A 14,388-nucleotide genomic window follows, 5' to 3' on the forward strand; every position below is an offset into this window, starting at 1 on the left:
AATGACTAATGGATTCAATTTTGTTGGAGATCCTCATCCGGATCCGGATCCATCTATAAATGATCATTGGGTGATTTTTTTCTCTATGAGTGGTTTTTCGTTGTTTGTCTGAGAGCAGGATATCTCAAAAAGTTGTGTATCGATTCAGACGAAACTTGGTGGACAGGTTGTGTGTGTGACCGAGGAAGAATTGATTAGATTTTGGTCGAGATCTGAATTCGAATCCAATAATTTTAAAAGCAATTCTTTCCCCATTTAGAGATGGGGCCAAAAACGGCATGATAGTATGATATGTCAAAACGTTGTGGATGGATTCAGGCTCAATTTGGTCGACATGTTTGGTGCGTAACATGGAAGAAATGATTAAATTTTGGTGAAAATCTGGATACAGATACTGGAGTTTTAAAAGTGATTCTTCACCATTGAGATGGGGACCAAAAAAAACGATACAATATAACAGAGACACGACAGAAGTAAATAGACACCATGATTTAAAAGAATGTATTTATTGAACATGTGAAGTGTATTTGATCCATTTTAATACATACACTAGTAGTAGTAGATTTGCCATTTACAGATTTCAATGTTTTTATTCTTTCAGACATAGAACTGACGAGTTCTGAAATTTTCTCTTGTGGAATTTCTGCCCACTCAAAATGTTTATCAATTCTTCCCGTGATGTTGGTTTCCTGGACTTTTTCCGCACAGCTCGATCTAATATGGCCCAGAGGTGTTCAATGGGATTCATGTCACGAGACTGACTTGGCCATGGAGGTCACTTGATCGCATTTCTGTCCTGCCATTCTTTGGTCTTTTTCACAATGTGGCATGGAGCTCCATCTTCCAATGAACAGAGTGTTGTTTTTGACCATCTGACCAGTGGAGAACACGGGGAGAAGTCCATCCTCAATGAAAGAAATGTATATCGTAGAGTTGATGTTTCCAACACACTCCACAAGCCTCTGACCGACCAGTGCTCCAGATTGCTCCCCACACCATCACTGAAAAACCAACGTGTTTGACAGATGTCTGTCATCGGTTCAAAGAGAACTCTTCACTCGGAAGTCTCCAGACCTATATGTGTCCACTATCAGAAAATTGAGCAAATTGGGACTCACCTGGAAAAAATGACAGTTTGCCAAAACTCCAAGGGTCTGTTGGCCATCTCGTTAGCCTACTTCTTTCTCCTTTGAATGTTGGCTGGTCTAAGAAGAGGTTTTCTCTTTGCTGCTCTCCCATAGTAGCCCAGTTGATGAAGGTACCATACTGCCGTTCTTGAGTTAACCTGGACCTCCTCTGCAACATCTGTTGCCTTGCAACGGGGAGTTTTCTTAATGAACAGCTTGACAGCTCCAAGACACCATTCTGAGGGCCCAGGTCGACCAGAACGGGAAGCTGTGGATTCCTTGCCTTCGCTCGTGAATCGCACAATCACCCGATTGACCGAAGAAAGCGGAATGCCAAGGTTCTGAGCTATCTGACGCTGGCTGATTCCACCTTCCAATTGGCCAACAATTTGTCCTCTGAAAATCGCAAAGGTCGTGTGCTCCCTAGGTTCGAGGCATAGTTAATTGTCGTACAAGACCCAGGAACTCGTTTCTGCAAAGAAATAGTTGAATTATAATAATTAGTGCGAATCGCTGAGTAAAACTTGCTTTAAACATATTAAATGAATAAATTTCAGATGTCTATTTACTTCTGTCATGTTTCTGTCGATTCTTACATCACACCCTCTTTGAATGAGCTTGCATGCTTTGAGCTTTGTATCATTTGGAATCATGATTTAATCACCATCCTTGTCCTTTCTTTGTCTTCCTCTCCTTCCTTTGTTTGGGACAGGAATTTAGAATCTCAAATACAGGAGCAGGATGTCGTTTTTGCTGGATTCGTTTATCATGTTCACATCTCAGGTGGGAAATACATTAGTGGAAATTTGCAGATTAACAGAGGAAGAATTTTTAATTAACAAATTTCTTCTTCAGGCTATTTCATATTAACCAAAAGTTGTTGCTTGTACTGGGTATGGGACGGGGTGCATGCTTGCATGTGAAGACCAACTAATGTAGTTCTCCTGGGCGGCCTGCTTTAATATTGCGCAATCAAACGGCCTTGCGCACGGTTCGACAGTCATCATAACATTTTTACATCCGATTTTACCAAAAGTTAATTTTGTTCCTTGAATATGGATTTGGTCGAAGGTGTGTCCGTGTCCATAACTTTTCTCTGTTTTGAGGTTCGCTGTAATTCCCAATGGCTCAATGAGTACACTCCACGAACCTTCGGAATGGTTTGACAAAGTTGTCTTGATTTCAGCATAAAAATTTTTTTTTGTAGAATTTAACCTTAAATTGATTGTTTTTTTTTTCATTTGATGGTGCATTATGTCCAAACTAGATGATCACTCCTCTGTTTTATCATTTGTGTTTGCTTCACCCTGTGTCTGTCTGTGTCTGCATGTTGTTAATGGCTGTACTTTTTCTTATCTGTATTCCTTTTAGAGGAGGTGTGTCTGTGTGTGATGGATATGCTGCTAGTTCACAAAAAACTTGACTGATAATCATTACACAGGCGTACTTTTATTAAATACTAGCCGACCCGTGAACCCCTTGGGTTCCCGTTGTGACAGCGGTTGATGGAAAAAAAAAATCATTTCAAAAAAAAAAAAAAGATAGCTCCAGCAAACTATACCGCTGAGGTTGTTTGCATTGATCAAATTCTCCTGAAGAGTACTTGACTGAATCGGGAATTGCTTTTTATCCCGCCCCCTCCCGGAGGGAGGGAGTGGGATATTGTAATCGTCTGGTTTGTTTGTCTGTTTGTTGTCTATCTGTCTGTTAACAACTTTACGGCAAAACGGCTTTAGCAAACACTATCAAATTTAATCCACAGGTGGGCAATGAACCTTGGATGACCCCATTAACTTTTGGGTCCAATTGGATCAAAGGTCAAGGTCAAGGCCACGAAAAGATCAAAATTGTTTTTCTCTCAATACTTCGTCAAAAATGATCTGATTTACTTCAAACTAAGCTTACAGTGAACCTTATTCTATTTGTCACTTATAATCCTACCCATTCCTAGAGTGAAAAATGCATAATTGTGAAGATCGGTATGGTCCGAAGTTTTGGGGGTCATGGCCATCGGTCAAAATTACAAATTTTCCATTAAAACTAAATAGTCAGGGAGCATCATAAGTCCCGTGGGATTTTTGGTATGAAAGCAAACCACCATGCTGGACTCTTCAAGTGGACCCTAATGATTAATAAAAAAAGCTTGTTGGCACTCTGGGAAATGGTGCAGACGTGTATTTTGAACACATTTAACATTTTTTGAAGAATGACTATTTTATGCTGCTTAAAAAGTGACAATGTCACCCTGACCCCTCCATATACCACCAATTTTGTCATATTTGGTATCAAATTGACTGGCATGAACCTTTGCATACTCATAGGTCATTTATTCCTCAATATAAGAGCCATATCATGAATAAATTACACAAAAATCAAAATTTTGACCATATTTCGACTTCGGTTTCACCGTCCGCAGTTCACGAAAGTACCTTTTTCTCAACATTGTGCTCACCAATCTGCTAATGAATAGTATCGCAACGTACCTATGTTATCACTAGTTCTTTTGATATTTTATACATATCATTCACTTGATAATTCAACGAGATGTACCTCAAAATGTAACCCTACCCCCGAGTTCATACGTATGCATAAGTCCCATGGCAGTCAGCTCTCATCCAAAGAGCTCGTTGCTGTCATCATCGTTATCGTGTTCGTCTGGTACTTCATCCTCGTTGTCGTCTGTTGAGTGGTGCGAGTTTTCGCAGTTGTCTTCCAGACTGGAACATCCACACATGTCTGTGCAGTTGAGTCCTGCTTTCACGCAGGTGCATCGTGCTGTTTGACATCTCAACTTGGAACAGTTGCATTTCACGAAATGAATAACAGACTTTGGTGCTGGGAGTTGAGTGGTCATGACTGGAACCCATTTTGCCTCCTCAAGTTTCCAGCCATGTCGTGTTTTAGTGTCGTGTCATTGAACCACACGATGGCTTGGAAGTGGGCACGACTGATGGCTTGTTCGAGGGCATCACGTGTTGGAGGGAGTTTCTCGGACTGGCATTGTTTCTGTGAAAACATCCACCATCTGAGCTTGTCTATCTTGTTGAGCAGTGTTTGAGGGGCATACACTGAGCAGATGAACGTTTTGATGGAGTTCAGTGTGTCAGTACTCAAGTGTGATGTTGTTCCCAGGGATCCAAGTGCAGTAATGACCTCATCACTGGCATGTTGGAAAGCCTTCCAGAAAGCCATTTTGCCTTTTCCGGCGAAACTTCCGGTGTTGTCTGCTCCACTCAGAGCATGGAGTCCCGGCAAAACTGCTACTTGAATCGGTCGCAGAGATCGGTAAATCATTTGGAGGGGAACGGTGTGGAACTTTTGTCCTGTCCCTGTAACAAAAGTTGTGTTCCTGCATAAGACTGGATACTGCCAAAGTGCCAGAATGAAGACATCGGTGTCTGGGGAGTGGATGGCAATACTGGATGCACCATGACTGGTTGCATCGACAGCGTGCAAGAGGAGCTTAGTGTCTGCTTCCTCTTGGTCACTTTGGAGGTATGCCATGTTTGTACGAGTTGCTTTGCGCTGTGATCCCCATGCCACGACCATGTGCTTCCCCATGGCATTTGCTCTTTCCAACATCTTCTCAGCAAGATAACCAGTTAATGCCATCTTCGTCTTCACACTCGCCAGTAATTGCTTCATCGACACCTTGGCTATGTTTGTAGTGTCTGTGATGTGATAGGATACCACGGGCTGGCTGCCTTGCCGTCTATCACGAGTGGCTGTCATCAAAGAAGAGGAAACATCATAGCAGTCAAAAACCAAGTGAATTTCATCACCTTTCCTGTATTTCTGTAAGATCCGTGTCGTAAAGTGCTCTGCGAGCTCTCTGCAGTTCTTGTTGTGGTGACAAGTACTTTGCCACAGTACTTTGTGCCAGACTGACGGCATGCTTGTTGACGACGAAGTATTCCTTGTCTGTTGACAATGTTGTGTTTGGGCCCTGGATTAACCATCTATAAAATATGTAGAGTTCTTCTGGAACATGCTCGCTCGTAGAGTCAGATAAGTTTCCAGTGAATGTCCATTTGTCGGCCTTGCGTATCGCTCTCCTCAAAATTGAAGATGCTTTGTATAGCACCCTCATGTCCGATTCCATCCCCATCTCTGTTTCCTCCATCCGGTTAATGGCTTCATTCCTGGTAGTTTTGATTGTGCAACGTTCTGGCTCATTGATGCGCTTCGGTTTGTTGAACTCTATACTGGGTATTTCGTTCTGCAGCAGTTGCTTGATTACCTTGCGGGGGAATTCTGGATGGGTCACGTTGTTAGCAGATCTTATTGCAGTGAAAGTGTCTTGTAGTTCACCCATAGACTCCTATAGAGAAGGACTGGAACCTCCCATGCTCGGGGTTTGTAACTTGAGTCCGGGGCTAAAATGACTTCTATAAGGGCTAGAGACACGATCTTGGGATCCATATAGGGGTTTTTGAGGATGACGAGTTCAATACTGTCATCTTCAACACCACCTGAGATCATCTTCAAGGTCAAATTACTGAATTTTGGTATTTTTTGCCCATTTTTGTGTCTAACTCATAAACGGTGAGAGATGGCTGATTGTTATAAGATGCAAGTGTGTAGAGCTGTCAAACTTTGATATTTATTGTCATATATCATATTACATAAACATTACATGCATGTCACAACGCTATGCCTATTACAACTATGTCTATGTCTATCACTAGTTGGAGAGCTTTTCTTGCCTCCTGAAGCATCCCAAAGCTTTTTCTTTGTCACTTACATTCAGGGCATGAGCTTTCAATAGAATGTTAGCTAAAGTAGTACATGCAGCATAACTACTAGCTAAAGGTGCATCAACAGAGGATAACAGCTCGGCAAAATGAAATCGGCAACGCATTTTAGTCTTGTCATACAAATTATAGGCATTATGTACAAAAAAGACGGTTGACATAGTTGGCACACTCAATTCACCTCTATTCAAATTATCTAGAAACTCAGGATGACACCTCGTTACCATCTTCATCATCAATGATCTCCATACTAGTGCTATCGCCATATTTATGAATAAGGTGTCCAGCCAAATAAACTACTTTATGCTTAAGGGCATCGTCAGACCCCAAGAGATCCTGAGTCTTGAGGAGTAATCTCGTCAATGAGTTCACTTCGCTCATCTGAATTTATAGAAGTTGTACAGTTCTTGTCGCAATCAAACACACGAGAACTAGATTCGGGCATAATGTCATGCTTAATGAGTGTTTGCACGTTTACAATTTTAGCTGCAGCCATAATGTGAACTACGTCAATGTAAAAGTTTCCACCGTTTCTTTGCCTGGCTTGGCTGAAAAACTTTTCCAAGGCTTCATCTGCAAATATAGCAGGAAGAACGTAGTCAAAGTCTTTCTCTGCCAGAAGCAATTTGGCAGCATCCACATTATTACGTGTGGACACAGTGAAGGCTTCAGCAGTTTGCTGAGTTAGCCTCAGCTTACGACCACCACCTCCTTGCCATGCACAGGTAGATATAATTTGGCAGGCCTGCTCCAGCCCAGTGAAACTTGTACAGTCTGCTGTCCAAGGCTGTCTGGATTCGTCGCGCAGATGGATAGCTGAGAAACGGTCTTTCACGTTCATCATCTTGAACCACTCGCTCATTATCTGGGTGAGGATGATTGTGCCTTCGCTGATGCCCAGTGAATCCTTGAAGGTCTTTAAAGCAGCGACAGTCTTGTCATTGAACACTTGGCATACCAATGGTATGCTCTGGCGTTGAAGGGGCTTGGTGAAAACAGCGGTGTGCGTCAGCTTGGTTAAGCGAATAGGAGTAGCCCGGTCGATCTCATAAACCTGAATATCACTCCAGTAAGCTTTGTATTCATTACCTTCTACGACAAATGATAGTGTCTTGCAGTAATCCAGTTGTTGCGAACATTTTTGAAGATGTGCACGTAGTCGTACACTAAGAACATAGATTGCTCTTGAATTGACAGCACTTGGCAACTTCCTGGTCCTCCAAGTTTTGAATAAACACTGCGGTTGGTATTGCAATTGTCACATATCAAAGAAATCACAGTACCGCCAACACCAACTACAGCTGATACAGCTTCAATAAGGAGTTCCTTCAGCTCATTGGCAGTTAGTTTTTTGCAGGGCAAAATGCGCAGAATATAGCGTGGACCACCGAAATAGCAGGCAACTTCAACAACCATAGCATATGAAGCAAGCATTTCGTGTTCACCACCCGCTGCTGCATTTTGAGCATATCCTACAACATGCCCTCCAAAAATCGCAATGTCTCGACCAGCTTTACCTCGTCAAACATTAAATTGACCAAACGCTGCTGTTTGAACAAGGTTTTGAACAAGCTGGTCGAACAAGCTGGTCGAACAAGGTTTTGAGGTTGGAGTCCTGCTGACTACGAGCAAGCATCTGTTTTACCTTTTTTGTTGATGGTAGAATGATTAAGCCGGATCGACAAATCATTTTGTATGCACTGGGTGAATGTTGTGAAGCTGCATTGCGAAAATCATAGTATCAGTATCAAATCGGTGACGATCAAGAGGTTTGAACATAAGATGCAGCTGCGACAGAAGGAAGGTGAGATGAGGAAGCTCGTGTGCCTCAGTCATCCAACAGAGCTGGCTTATTACAAGATGAAGAATTTTCTTGCTTGTGCATTCATAGATGTTTACCTGGTCAGTTATGGATCTAATCTGGGACCATTTTGAGAGCAGGCTGTTCTTCTGCAAAGGAAAAAGTTGTTTGGGCACCTCAATGCCATCTTTCTCAACTCTATTCAAGAATAGAAATCCAAAAAGTGAGTGAACTTGTTGGAAATGAAAGAACTGCTTGACAGTTTGTCCAGTAGCATCAGTTCTTGATAGGTAAAGGTTTTCTTGGTCTTTTATGACGTTAAAGCCAGGAAAATAGGAGCTGATTTTAGCACAGAAGTGGTCGAAATCTTGGATATTGTCTGCAGCCTCATCAGCTGCCTGCATCTTCTTAGCTCTTGATTCTGACGTAGAAGATGATGTTGGGCGTGGGGCTGAGGTCACCTGCTTCAAAGCTAATTTTGGTACTCCAGGAAATATTGATGGTGGTTCTTTGGGTCGTTTGCCACCCCTAACTGACACCCAATCACAATTGAATTGTCTCACAAATATATATATATATATATATATATATATATATATATATATATATATATATATATATATATATATATATATATATCCTTTAAGCACCTCTAGCTTTCTTTATCATTTGGCATTGCCAATATCCATCTCTCCCTCTCCGCAGGATCTTTTGGGAAGGATATGACCTTTACATGAGGCGTCCCATCATAGTTTCCTCTACAACCAAAGCAGCTGCAATGACGTGGCATATTGTCACCAAAGCAGGAAACAACACAAAGATCCTGTGAGATCACCAGCTGGACAGTTTCTGAAAGAGAAACAAACAAAACATACATTGGTTAACGATGATATAAATCAGTAAGTCGGTGCAGTAGGTGCACAATGTCATGTTTTGTCATAGACTTTACAAAAGTTTTCCTCTATGAGTTAGACACAAAAACGGGAAAAAAATAACAAAATTCAATAATTTGACCTTGAAGATGACCTCAGGTGGTGTTGAAAATGACACTATTGAACTCGCCGTCCTCAAAAACCCCTATATGGATCCCGAGATCATGTCTCTAGCCCTTCTAGAAGTCATTTTAGCCCCGGACTCAAGTTAATCCTTCAGACTCAAGGTACAAACCCCGAGATTGTGACGTTCCAGTCCTTCTCTATAGGAGTCTATGAGTTCACCCATGTTGAGGATCTTTCCATCCAACATCATGCCATCTGCTCGGCTCAGGAACTCAATTTCTGCTGCAACCTCAACGACAATACTGGCTTGAGGAACTTCTGATGATTTCTTTACACGCCAAACATTTGTTACATGAATTGCCCAACATCGCTTGTGGTATTTAACATCAATGGCATGCGTGTCTGTGGGGTTCATTGAAGTACTGAGCTTCACACGAAGCTGTTCGTCTCCACTTTTTGCAATGGCTTCCTTAAGAGAAACACTTGCATTTCCAGTGGCGAGTAGATGTAGTGAATTGGTACGCATTGCTCCAAGATCACAGAAGAAACACAGATCACTCTTGTATGGGGTTGAATGAGAGCGTGTCAATGTAGTTGAGTCCCGAGAGGATTTTTCATCATGGATTCCTTTGGATGATAATCGTTTCTCGTAGTGTCCTTTTGCTCTGTTGAGCATTCCAGCATGAACAGTATTCTGCTGACATTTCCTGTGCCATGATGCAGATTTTTCCTGCAGGTCCTGGCTGGAGACATTTCCAAGTCACCGGCTGATTTCGGGATAGTCTCTGTCACCGTACTTAGCTCGCTCTCTGATACAGAGTAATATCTTCTTGTGGGCACTGGGACTCTGAACTAATGTTGCGGCACTTTTTGTTTGGCAAATAATACACAAGGAATAGTCAGTGTCGACTCTCGCAACTTTCTCTGGAGGAAATGCAGTTTTTATGGCTGACTCCATTTCAATGTTGACAAGGTGATGTATTAGAATGTGGAAGCATTTGTTCGCAATAGCAGAATACGCAATAAGCCGTCACTGGGCACAAGAGAGGGATAGTATGCTGGAGTTCCAATCTAGTGTCTACAAACTACCGATGACCCTTTCTGTTCTTGTCAGATGTTCTGTTGCATCTGAAAAACATAACAGTGAAAAACATAAAAGTATGTTTTTATACATAATCAGCTATATTGCATTGAATATATCATCTTGTGGCTGGTGTACTGGGCTGGTGTATACCACGGTTAAAATAGGTGTCAGATCCCTGTGTCGCAAGAGGCGACCAGGGTTGCGTCAGGAAGGGCATCCGGTGTAAAACATGTGCCAAATCACTATGCGGATCATACGGATGATCCGCTGTGGCGACCCCTAACGGGAGCAGCCGAAAGAAGAAGAAGAAGAAGAAGAAGAAATCATCTTGTGGCTCTTCAGCAGCATCACATCTGAAAGAGAGAAAATCCTTATATTAGTGGATACCATGGTTACTATAGTCATATGGGAAGACTACCTCAACCTAATCATCGACAGTAGGATTTGTGGCATGTGTTTACAAAATCATGCATCCAAATTTACAGATGTCGGAAAGAGTAACCTTCTGATTCATTAGGGGGTAGGGTTACATTTTGAGGTATATCTCGTTGAATTATCAAGTGAATGATATGTATAAAATATCAAAAGAACTAGTGATAACATAGGTACATTGCGATACTATTCATTAGCAGATTAGTGAGCACAATTTTGAGAAAAAGGTATTTTTGTGAACTGCGGACGGTGAAACCGAAGTCGAAATATGGTCAAAATTTTGATTTTTGTGTGATTTATTCATGATACGGCTCATATATTGACGAATAAATTACCTATGAGTATGCAGAGGTTCATGCCGGTCAATTTGATACCAAATATGACAAAATTGGTGGTATATGGAGGGGTCAGGGTGACATTATGTCACTTTTTAAGCGGTGTAAAATAGTCATTCTTCAAAAAATGTTAAATGTGTTCAAAACACACGTCCGCACCATTTTCTAGAGTACCACCAACCTTTTTATTAATCATTAGGGTCCACTTGAAGAGTCGAACATGGTGGTTTGCTTTCATACCAAAAATCTCACAGGACTTTATTTTGTGCAAGATGCTGCCTGACAAATAATATGGTTACAAAAATACAACTTTACGGGAAAACGGCTGGCTCAAACACTGTCAAATTGTATCCACAGGTGGGTAATGAACCTCGGACGACCCCATTAACTTTTGGGTCCAATTAGGTCAAAGGTCAAGGTGAGGTCACGAAAAGGTCAAAATCTTTTTCGCTCATAACTTCATCAAAAATGGTTTAATTGACTTGAAACTAAGACTAACATATTCCTTATTCTATTCCTTATAATCAACATTCAGGTTAAGGATGTATCAAATTTAAATTTGATCCCCAAAATAACTTTATGCCTTAAATGGGTGCGATTTGTTGTGCCTGGCACCACTTGTTTAATAATTTTTTTTGATTCCCGATTTGGACGAAACTTGACACTGCACACCGCAGACGAATGCTGAGTAATGTGGCCCTAAAATTTTTGCGCTATCATGTACCGTTTTGGCTGTATTTCGGGAACATACATACATACATACATACAACATGAGAGTTTTACTAAAATATAGATAGATTAGTCATTCCAGATGTATTTTAGTTTAAATACAAATGTGGAAACCAGAGTTGATGGCGCAATGGTTAGAGCGTCCGTTCCTAATGTAGGAGATCGGTGGTTAAAATCCCAGCCGAGTTATACAAAAGACTTTTTAAAATTGTACGTGCTGCTTCCTTGCATGACACCCAGCATTTGAAGGATAGAGCATGGACAAACGATGCGTGGATTGCAATGGCACACCACTAATATAACCCTTGCTAAGAAACTGCTTCGGCACCACCAACGCTCTGAAAAGAGTATGCATGGTGCATTAAGATCAAAAAAGAAGATGTAGGAATTGATTGGGTGAGTGGTTAGCCTCGCATTATCCCCAAGGCACATGACAAGCTATTGTAACCGAGCTGCTCTGTGTCAGTGAGTGAGTGAGCATGCACTTGTTCTCAGATCTACTATAATCTATATACCCTGATAAGGGTCTGCATTATTAAATGCTCTGTCTTGTTGCTCTCACCGAAGGAGAGGGTATTGCATTTGGGTCCATTTGGTTGTCTTTGTTTGTTTGTCCACACAGAACTTTAGTGTTTTCTCCGCAAACACTTGTCAGATCGAGACGAAATTTTCACCATTGGAGTGACTACTCAAGTGGAATATATATATATATTTTTTATAATTATCACATCATAGGTCACGTGGTGCAGCAGCCATGTTGGAAAAAGTTTGCACCTCGCTATCTCTGAAACCGCACCAAGGAAAGAATAGAAACTTGGCACAGAGCAAGAACTCCTCATGGGGAATCAGTGTGATTTTTTTTTTTTTTTTTAATGACTTCATAGGTGCCTTCGTTGTGATGTCATTTTATACGTAGAACGCTACATCTGATCAGTATGAAACTTTTTGAGGGTCATCTAGGGTTGAAATTGTCTCCAGAAATAAATTTGACGACGTCATCGGCCATGTGCTTCGGCAGCCATATATATATATATATAAATAAATATATATATATATATATATATATATATATATATATATATTATTTTTTCTTCAAAAATATTCTTCTCTGAAGTGGCTGAGCATAACAAGGTGAAACTTTACACATATGACTCCTTATCCATGAGGAACAAAAGGTTCCCACATATGACATCATGGGTCACATGGTTTGGTAGCCATATTGGATTTACCCTAAAACCTATAAAAAAAATCTTCTCCCGAACGGCTGGACAGATTGAGGGGAAACCTCACATAAATGTTCCCCACGCCATGGATGTATAAGATTGTTCAGGAATAATTGATAGGTCACATGGTTTAGCAGCCATATTGGATTGAAGAAAAATGTTAAAAAAAACCAATGTCACCCCCAGGGTGACCAGTATCTTGCCAAAATGTGAACATGAGTGACTTATTTATTCGATTTATTGTTACTCAAAAAATAAGGGTTTCGTCGACCTTGATGCTTGACCTTTTTGTGACCTTGACCTTTATATTTTCGTACGGTTAATGGTATCTCTCCAGGACCATTGTACATGAAATATCAAGAGATTTTGATGAGAACTGAGGAAATAAAATTTTCATGAAAAATCCGTTTTTTCGTCATGACGTCATAGCGTCAAACTTTTGACAGATCTGGAAAGCACTTATCAAGCACTTTCATATGAGGTATTACTCGATATGGTATCTAAGATTTCAAAATCTGACCTTGGGGTCAAAAACTTTCGACCTCCAGCGCTAACCATGAAGGTCAAGGCCGATCGCCACCAAAAATTAATCAGCTGAGTGCCAGACCATGAACTATATTCCCATGAAGTTTGACGACGATCTAATCAAAATTACTCAAAAAATAAGGGTTTCGTCGACTCCCCTGATTTGCGACAAAGTGACCTTGACCTTTGACCTTGACCTTGAAAATTTTATGCACTGAAAGGGACCTCTATAGGACTCTGATATGCGAAGTTACAAAAATTTCCAATGATAACTGTGCTCTGCAGAGTGATCGATACATGATTACAGACAAACAAATAAAAACAGTCACCCGCAGGGTGACCCGTTTCTTGCCAAAAGGTGACCACGTGTGACTTCTTTAAGGTCACACTGAGGTGAACAGAGTTGCTATCCACCAGGAGCGACTCCTTGAGGAATATCTGCCCACGAGAGATTCCGATGAGAATCGTTTTACAGAGTAACCATGAAAAATATGCGTTTGCCTCATAACGTCACCAAATGACATCATAATGTCTCAAGCTTGACATATCTAGAAAGCCATCATCGAGGTGTTCAATCTGAGGTACTACACGATATGGTTACTAAAACTTGAAAATTTGACCTTGGGGTCAAATATGTTTGACCTCAGGTGCTAACCATGAAGGTCAAGGCCAATCGCCACCAAAAATTAATCAGCTGAGCGCCAGACCATGAACTATATTCCCATGAAGTTTGAAGATGATCCGATCAAAATTACTCAAAAAATAAGGGTTTCGTCGACTCCCCTGATTTGCGACAAAGTGACCTTGACCTTTCACCTTGACCTTCAAAATTTTGTGCACTGAAAGGGACCTCTATAGGCCTCTGATATGCGAAGTTACAAAAATTTCCAATGATGACTGTGCTCTGCAGAATTTTTTTATACGTGATTACAGACAAACTAACAAAAAAAAAACATACAAGCTGACTAACATATCTTGCAAAAACTTCGTTTTGGCAAGATAAAAAGAAACATGCAAGCTCACTAACATCTTGCAAAAACTTCGTTTTGGCAAGATAATGTTTTCTCTGGAACTGCTTCATCAATTGATGTGAAACTTTGCAATTGTGATCTATTAGTGATGGGGAATACATGTTTTATATTTCAACTTTATCGGACACGTGGTCGAGCAGCCAGAATAATTTATTTATTTGATCAGGGTTCTTTCTTAGTTTTTTTTCTTTTTTTTTTACCTTCACATTCTGCGAAAGGTTATGTTTTGGTCGCTGTGTATATATTTATTTGTGAATATGTGTGGTTGTTTGTTATTCTCATAACTCAAAGTATTGCATGAAATTTGGTGGGATGATTCGTGAGTATCCAAGGACGATTTGATTAGATT

The 14,388-nt window shown here is 40.8% G+C and overlaps 1 protein-coding gene across 2 annotated transcripts in view; it reads left to right on the forward strand.

Moving 5' to 3' along the window:
- LOC147020292 (Golgi pH regulator-like) overlaps window positions 1-14,388 on the forward strand; it is an 80,567-nt gene that overhangs the window by 1,223 nt on the left and 64,956 nt on the right. For both annotated transcript variants that reach the window (XM_085895588.1, XM_085895589.1), the window contains exon 2: window positions 1,840-1,910. In XM_085895588.1, coding sequence (XP_085751714.1) covers window positions 1,869-1,910 — 42 coding nt within the window. In that variant the 5' untranslated portion in view covers window positions 1,840-1,868. The remainder of the gene's footprint in view (window positions 1-1,839; window positions 1,911-14,388) is intronic.

This window comes from Eptatretus burgeri, chromosome 9 (assembly GCF_056783735.1).
Source record: "Eptatretus burgeri isolate ZD-2024b chromosome 9, Ebu_testis_v1, whole genome shotgun sequence".
NCBI classification, from domain to species: Eukaryota; Metazoa; Chordata; class Myxini; order Myxiniformes; family Myxinidae; genus Eptatretus; species Eptatretus burgeri.